Source organism: Garra rufa, chromosome 4, assembly GCF_049309525.1.
Source record: "Garra rufa chromosome 4, GarRuf1.0, whole genome shotgun sequence".
NCBI lineage: Eukaryota > Metazoa > Chordata > Actinopteri > Cypriniformes > Cyprinidae > Garra > Garra rufa.
Window position 1 is genome coordinate 10,240,860 of NC_133364.1, and position 8,869 is coordinate 10,249,728.

An 8,869-nucleotide genomic window follows, 5' to 3' on the forward strand; every position below is an offset into this window, starting at 1 on the left:
TTATAGATTAAACTAATTACATTACTTTTCCAGGCCTGTAAATTACAAATTCCCTGATATGTCCAGGTTTTCGATAACCATAAAATTCTGTAAATACCACGGTACTGAATGATTAGCACATTCATATACTTTGGTATACCAGGTAGGATACTTTTTTAATTTTATATGATAGAACATATCTATAAAACCTGGTAATACCACTGTGCCTTTTAAAATGAGAAATGTGACCCTGGACTACAAAACGAGTCATAAGGGTCAATTTTTTTGAAAGCTGAATAAATAAGCTTTCCATAGATGTATGGTTTGTTATGAAAGGCAAAGGTACAACTGTTTAAAAATCTGGAATCTGAGGGTGCAAAAAATAATTGAAATAAAGAGAAAATCGCCTTTAAACTTGTCCAAATGAAGTTCTTAGCAATGCATACTACTAATCAAAAAGTACGTTTTGATATATTTACAGTAGGAAATTTACAAAATATCTTCACTGAACATGACCTTTACTTAATATTCTAATGACTTTTGGCATAAAAGGAAAATCGATCATTTTGACCCATACAATGTATTTTTGGCTATTGCTGCAAATATAACGTTACCCGTGCTAATTAAGACTGCTTTTCTGGTCCAGGGTCACCAATAATAGTTTGTACGTGACCCAAGTGAACCAAAGCTAAATATTTTACACATTATTAGCAAAATACCTGTCTATGATACTGAGTTTACAAAATATACAGACCAACAAACAAACTAACGTAATCCTCCTCCAAGCTGTGGCATAACTGTCTGAGGGTCTAAAAGGCGCACTTTATACACAGTTCTTAATTTCAACATTTGTCTTTTTCACAAGTAACGTTAAATCCAGTCCAAAACGTAAAGTATGTTGTGTACAAATTGAATGCGTGAACGCGCGCAACGCCAAGGTAACGTTACGTACAGCGGCGGACGGAACAAGGCCCCGCCCATTATGTATGACGTCACATCACCCTAGCCAATCGCTGTCCAGGTCGGCCAAGCTGTTGCGTGTCATGGCGTCCTCCTTGAAGAGGGTTGGGTTCACTGCTTCATAATAGTGCGATATTTTACATTCCCAGGATCAGCTGAGCGGCTTCCATACGTTTAGGATATTATTGCACTAGAAATGGGGACTGTGCACGCACGGGTAAATGTTTTCCTAAAGATTCAGGGTGAAATATGCTTGTTTTGTCTGTGACCTCTTGTGTTCAGAAATACTGTGCTGGTTTATTGCTTGCTTTGCGTGTTATTGTATTGTCAAAGAAAGCTATCCAATGCGTCTTTGTGCTAAATATGGGTATATGGTTGCAAATAATAAAACTGGCCCTGTTTGTTTTGTAGAGTATGGATTCGTACCCAATGCATGGGCGAGAACTGGGCGTCAACCCAGATGATTTAGAAGTGATGGAGGCGGTGCAAGAAACTAAACAAGAGGTTTTAGAAAACAAAGATGTAAGTTGTGTTAAACTAGTGCTGACTTCTTTTTGAAATGGTTTCATATTGATAAAATGGAAATAGCTTGTTTTTTTAGTTAAATGCCCCAAAGTATGAATTTAGTTAACATGAATTTATCTTTTATGCCACCTTTTATATCAGACTGTACCACCCTTACAAAAAAGTACTATAAAATATTGATAAATGTGACCCTGGACCACAAAACCAGCCATAAGTGTCAATTTATCGAAATTCAAATAAATAAGCTTTCCATTGATGTATAGTTGATGATAGAATAACATTTGGCTGAGACACAACCATTTGAAAATCTGAGGGTGCAAACAAAAAATCACCTTTAAAGTCATCCAAATGAAATTCTTAGCAATGCATATTACTAATGCAAAAATATTTTTGATATATTTACATGAGCTTACTTTAAATCCTAATGATTTTGGCATATAAAAAAATCTGTAATTTTGACCCATACAATGTATTTTGGGCTATTGCTGCAAATATACCCATGCTACTTAAGACTGGTTTTGTAGTCCGGGGTCACAAATGGTAATACTGAAATTGTTGTATTTGCATGGTATTCCAAGGTACTTCCAATAATACTGTGGTTTATATCCAAAAACATGGTATTACTGTGGTGGCAAGTCCAAAATCTCCAGCCTCACACTTTTACGTTTCTGACTGTTCACATCTAGGTTGTTGTACAGCATGTCAACATTGAAGGATTGGGCAGAACTAAAGAGGATTACTTGGGCTATGAAATCTCTGATGTCTTCACTGCCAGGAACCTGGTTGAAGTAAGTGAGCTGTCAAGGACAAAGTGTTTGTCAGGACTGGTAAAGTTATTATGAGTGGTGACAGACCAAAGTCATCCAGTTTGGCAGATTAACAGAAGGGTTTATTACACCTCGTAAATTTCGTGACGCACTTGTCAATGGATAGTGCATGTTTTTTGTCATTGTATAATTTTGCATGAAATGTCATCTAATTTTGCTTTCAATAGCATAATATCAATAAATTGCATGAAACATATCAGCATTATATTGCACATAGATATCGGGCATTCAAAAAACATTATTGTGAAATGTGATAACAAGCTCAGTGTTTCAACAGGTTATGAGAAAATCCCACGAGGCCAGACAGAAGTTGCTCCGTCTAGGGATATTCAAAGAAGTGGAGGTGGTGATTGACATTTCAGAAGGTATTACATCCATAACATCGTCATGCTTGATTAATTTTATAGACCGTTCAAAGGAAAGTGTCCAGTTTTTCTGGACTGGTCTGTTGCATTCTCTTCAAAGCAACCCTCTACCGCTGACGTTCAACATATTAACCTAATTTACATACTCATAAAGAAAGGAAGACCAGTGGGTCTAAAGGTCAACTTTTTATTGTCAGTATTAGATCTGTAGCACATATATATATATATATATATATATATATAGGAGAGAGAAGTTTAGAAATTTAACCTGGCTTCATAATTAATATATTTTCAGGATTTTCTGTTAACTCCATAGAAGAATCCACTATGCATGTACATTTAGCTATGGTGTTGTTTGTACAATGTCTTTCTGATCTCCTCTTTAGGAGCAGACGCACTGCCAAATGGACTTGATGTTACATTTGAGGTGACTGAGCTTAAACGACTTACTGGAAGTTATAATACCATGGTTGGAAACAATGAAGGTAGTATGGTAAGAGCCATAATTCACACATATATTACTTTGCATCATACCCTTGCCATGTTGCCATACAAACTAACTGAAGAAATTAAGTTGCAGTACTAAAAATACTAAAGCTAAAATTGAAATAAATGAAAGCAATGTAGAAATATTTTTTTAAATAAGAGTAATAAAATAAATAACAAAAGCACATAGCGCAATTACTAAAACTTCAAATTAAATAAAATGAAAACTGGAAATATAGAAATGAAATGAAATTCATGCAATGAAATGAATAAAAAATTTGAATATATTAATTAAACAGTTACTTTCAAATAAGATGACAATAAAACAATATTTAATATGAATAATAGTTATTGCATTTGTGTGTTTGTTCCTCTAAAGGTCTTGGGCATTAAACTTCCAAACATATTAGGCCGAGGAGAGAAGCTCACCTTTCAGTTTTCTTATGGAACTAAGGAGACGTCATACGGCATGTCCTTCTTTAAACCACAGTCGGGATATTATGAACGCAAGTATGATTTCTGCAAACAGCATTAAACTTTAAAGGTGAAGTGTGTAATCATTTTCACTGTAAAGATGCAATTACACTCTTCAGTCTTAACTGTGTACATAAGTGATGTTGAACAGATATGAAACAACTTGTTGTCTTTGCTTTGTGTGTAGCTTCACTCTAAACTTGTACAAAGTCACCGGCCAGTTCCCGTGGAGCTCTTTAAAAGAGACGGACAGGGGAGTTTCTACAGAACTCAATGTAAGATGGTTAAAAGATGTAGATGATTTTGTTTCTTCGTCATAAAAGATTAGGATTAATTTAGTTAATAATAACATCATTTATTTACGTCGCTTGCTCACCAATGGATCCTCTGCAGCGAATGGGAGCCGAGTCCAAACAGCTGATAGAAACATCACAATCATTCACAAGTAATCCGTACGACCCCAAATCCATCAATTAACATCTTGTGAAGTGAAAAGATGAGTGTTTATAAGAAACAAATCCATCATTAAGGGGTTTTAGCTTTAAACCATCGCTTCTGGCCAAAATGCGAGTTTGTAATACATAATAACACAAATGAAAACATTTTTTCTCTGTTGTCCTTTTGCATTAAAATCACTTCACTTTCACTTCAAAGACATTAATTTTTTTAATTGATTACTTGTGGGTTATTGTGATGTTTTTATCAGCCGACAGTCTCATTCTGATGGCATCCATTCATTAGGATCCATTGTTGAGCAAGAAATGTAATCCTAATTTCTCCAAATCTGTTCTAATGAAGAAACAAACTCATCTTCATCTTGGATGACAAACTTTTTACCCAATTTTTACTTTTGGGTGAACTACTTTAATAATTAATGATTTAGTGCAATGTGTCTTCCAGTTCCCTTTGTGGATGACGGATCACACTCTGAAATGGGAGGGTGTGTGGCGTGAACTGGGCTGTCTGGCCCGAAGTGCCTCCTTTGCTGTGAGAGAGGAGAGCGGCCACACTCTTAAATCCGCACTTTCTGTAAGATGCTCCCCGCTGCCTTAATCCCAAGTGTTTCGGCTCCCTGGTTTCAGACTAATTTCACTTTAGTCAATACAATTTCTTGTCTCACTCTAGCACACAATGGTATTAGACACCAGGAACTCTGCCATCTTGCCCCGAAGAGGTGCCTTACTGCGGATCAGCCAGGTGTGTGGACTTGAACGTCAGCCCAGAACATATCAGTAGCTGTTTTGTTTTCCTTCACACACTGTTACTTTCACCTCACAAAGTCCATCATTGATTAAAACTGTCTGGAGAAGGTTTAGCGTCACTGTTAAACAATTCCTGCATTCGCTCTGATGGTTTAGGAGCTGGCAGGATACACTGGCGGAGATGCCAGCTTTCTCAAAGAGGATGTTGAGCTGCAGCTTAACAAACCATTTATCTGGGGATCAGTGAGTAGTCTTGATTTAATGTATGATGTTATAAATTTTTTTTTGTGGTTTTGACATTGTCTGTCAAGCTTTAACTCCCTTAGAAAGACTGCAGTTGCAGTTTGTGACCCTGGAACACAAAACCAGTCATAATGGTCACTTTTGAAACATTGGAAAGCTGAATAAATAAGCTTTCCATTGATGTATGGTTTGTTAGGATAGGACAATGTTTGGCCTGAGATACAACTATATAACAATCTGGAATCTGAGGGTGCAAAAAAATCGAAATATTGAGAAAATTGAGAAAAGTGTCCAAATGAAGTTCTTAGCAATGCATATTACTAATCAAAAACTAAGTTTGGATATATTTATGGTAGGAAATGTACAAAATATCTTCATGGAACATGATCTTTACTTAATATCATAATTATTTTTGGCATATCAGAAAATGTTTTGACCCATACAATGTATTTTTGGCTATTGCTACAAATATACCTGTGCTACTTAAAACTGATTTTGTATTCGGACATTAATATTAAGTAGAGCTAATGATTTTCTCTTGTAGGTGTTGTCTGCCTCTTTATGGGGAGGGATGATCTATCCGCTTGGGGGTCAGCCTGTCTCCATTGCTGACAGGTTTGTGTTTGTTTGCTTGCTTTTAGGTGGATGTTCTTTGAAAGGTTTTAATTCTTGTGGTGTTTCCGGACAAAAATGAAAAAATAGTGCTTGTAAATATCTTATGCTACATTATTTATATTATCACCAAATATTGGATTCAATCTTTTTGTCAATTTATTTTCTTTCACTTTTTCAGGTTGAGTATTTATTTTTGGATTAATTGTAGAGCTTATTTACCTTAGTTTTTGAGTGAAAAAAGCATTATTTGTGGACAATTTTTAGCAAAGTTCACTCAAAAACTGAGATGCATAAGCTCAGAAAAATTAGGATTATGACCAATCAGTTCAAAAAGAAATATAAAACCTGTGCTAAATGAAAGAAAACAAGTCGACAACAAAATTAAATCGAAGATTTGGTGATTATGTAGCATAATAGGTGATTTACAAGCAATTTTTAAAAGACTACACCATTTTTCAACTGAAAAACACCAAAGTCATCTGTATCAGCACAGATCTAAAGAAACATTTTATGATGTTAAAATCACTCTGTGCTCAATTAAAAAGCCATTCACCAAGGACATGTAAGCAATTTTGCTAATTTAGACATGCTTCAATCCTTGCCATTTCAAAGTTAGCCAGCCTGAACATGTTAATAGCATTGGACATTTATGTGGTTTTATGTCAGGTTTTATCTGGGCGGCCCGACCAGTGTGAGAGGTTTCGGCATGTACAGTATTGGCCCTCAGAGTGAAGGTAAAAGTGTATTAATAAAAAAAATAATACAAATTCTTAATGATAGTTGTTTTTGAATGATTGTTTCTAATTTGACATCTTACCTGATCAGGTGATTATCTGGGTGGGGAAGCGTATTGGGCTGGTGGGCTTCACCTATACACACCCCTCCCTTTCCGCTCAAACAAGGGCGGCCTGGCTGACCTCTTCAGAACACATTTCTTCCTTAATGCTGGAAACCTTTGCAACCTCAACTATGGTCAGTAGACATTATTGAAAAAAATTATTTCTTTAGTCTCAACATTAGTTATGGGCTGAACTTGTGCGCTGAAGCATTTTGTCCACATGGGGATGCTGTTGTTGCTTGAGTATTAGGAAAACTACTTGTGGTATCAATCAAACACATTTTGCATGTTTAAATGAGCCTGTTTTTCAATTTGACATCTGTTCTTGACATTATACATCTTGTTTGTGTAGGAGAGGGACCACACGCACATCTGCAGAAGCTAGCAGAGTGTATCCGCTGGTCTTATGGCGCAGGAATAATTCTACGACTGGGAAACATTGCTAGGCTTGAACTCAATTACTGCTTCCCAATGGGTGTTCAAAGTGGAGACAGGTACATATACACATCCACTGAACCACATTAATTCTTAATTACCTGTAAAATTAATGCAGTTTTAAATTGCTAATAAAGATTAGTACTTTTTTTTTTTGTAGCCAAATTACTCATTTACTACTTTTACTGTGATGTTTTGAATTAAAGACTGATGTTTTTGACAAAAAACAGTTTGTTCTGCTTTCAATTGACTTGTGGGTTTTCTGTCAGATTGATTTGAGTTTTTAAAATTACCCAACTTTCAGTACCCACCAATGTAACTTTATTAAAATTACTTTTTTGTTCCCTGACAGGATATGTGACGGTGTGCAGTTTGGAGCAGGTATTCGTTTCCTGTGATCTCCTAAACTGCTGTCTAGGGATTGTGAGATAGCAATTTTTGGATTTTGAACTGAAGGATTCCTCCTGCATGCACACACATGAGGATGCACTTCGTTTTTGTACTTGTAAAACAAAAAATACTTGGTTTTCCTGCATACCTCTTACTGTTTGATTAAGAGTCCAGGGTTTAGTAAACAAAACCTTATCCGGTCTGCAAGGAGACTGCAGGTGCTCAAATAGTTAGGCTTTTACAGTTGTTTTCAATGAGGAGCACTTTAGAGATTATTTATGATCAAGCTGTTAAACCAGAAAATAAATTCAAATCCACACCTTCGTCCACTCAAATATGTGCTTGGTCTGCATTGGGAGATTTTTTTTTTAAAGCAGTTTCTGCTACTCTGATGAATGAAACACTGAATTAAATATGGATTATTTAAAGATGCATTTATCCTGTAGCCATTTGAGTTGAGCAAAGCACTTTTTCTCCTTTTAAATAGGATTGTTTATTGTTTCAGTCAGTTGTCTCCTCTAATGCCAAACTAGAAAAGTGAATTTATTCAAACTTACCTCACTGAATAATTAGTAAGTTGAGCTTCTTCCAGCCATAAGTCCCCTTTGTGTGATCCACCAGCAGTGCTTTATTATTAGGACACTTTTTATTATCGTCTGAACTTTAAATTGATGTTTATTGTGCACAAATAAACATTTTGGTTCCCTGATGTTTGTTCTTATTTTGTGATTATTTAAAAAGTAACTGAAATTAAATTGTTAAACTTATGAACATGAACCACTAATTGAATAACAGGATCAAAAAATAGAAGTGTCATAAGCTCTATATACCGAACTACTTTTTCATCTTGTTACAAAACTGTGATTTTTAGTCTCTTGAATGGCAAAACACGCACACATCAGAGCCATTTTTCTGTCTGTCAAGGGTAACTAGAAGATCGCAAATAGCTTGATATCTGTTATGGAAAAGTAAACAGAAATGTGTCCAAACCTTTTGCAGGATCCCTCCAAAGCCAAATAACTGACCTTGTAGTAAGGACTAAACACACACCCCCTGTTCTAACACTTACAGTAAAGCACTCTTTAAGAGTTTTGTGAGTTAAAATATAATTTTAACTTGCATGTATAAATCTATATTAGAAGTTATAATGATTGTGCAGGTTTTAAATTCCTTTAATCCTTAAATTCATGGTATTAAATGTTGCCTACATTGCAGTATTTTTGTCTTTCTTTCTGATATGCAACCCTGGAGCACAAAACTTAATTCGTAAGTCTTAATTGATGTGGGTATATTTGTAACAATAGCCACAAATACATTATATGGTCAAAATTATCGATTTTTCTTTTAAGCCAAAAATCATTAGGATATTAAGTAAAGATTATGTTCTATTAAGATATTTTGTCAACTTCCTACCAGAAATATAGCAAAAGCTAATTTCTAGTTAGTATTATGCATTGCTAAGAACTAATTTTGGACTAACTTTAAAGACGATTTTCTTATTTTTGATTTTTCTTGCATCCTCAGATTCCA

At 35.2% G+C, this 8,869-nt stretch overlaps 1 protein-coding gene across 1 annotated transcript; it reads left to right on the forward strand.

Annotated features, from left to right (window-relative positions):
* The first annotated feature begins 1,006 nt into the window (after positions 1-1,006).
* samm50l (sorting and assembly machinery component 50 homolog, like) lies at positions 1,007-8,048 on the forward strand. Its single transcript, XM_073838176.1, has 15 exons — positions 1,007-1,156; positions 1,351-1,461; positions 2,151-2,252; positions 2,569-2,656; positions 3,043-3,149; positions 3,522-3,652; positions 3,804-3,891; positions 4,517-4,645; positions 4,742-4,813; positions 4,975-5,061; positions 5,606-5,676; positions 6,343-6,410; positions 6,502-6,648; positions 6,867-7,008; positions 7,302-8,048. Exons 1-15 carry the CDS (start codon positions 1,136-1,138, stop codon positions 7,345-7,347), a joined length of 1,410 nt encoding a protein of 469 aa, XP_073694277.1. The 5' UTR covers positions 1,007-1,135; the 3' UTR covers positions 7,348-8,048.
* Positions 8,049-8,869: the final 821 nt, after the last annotated feature.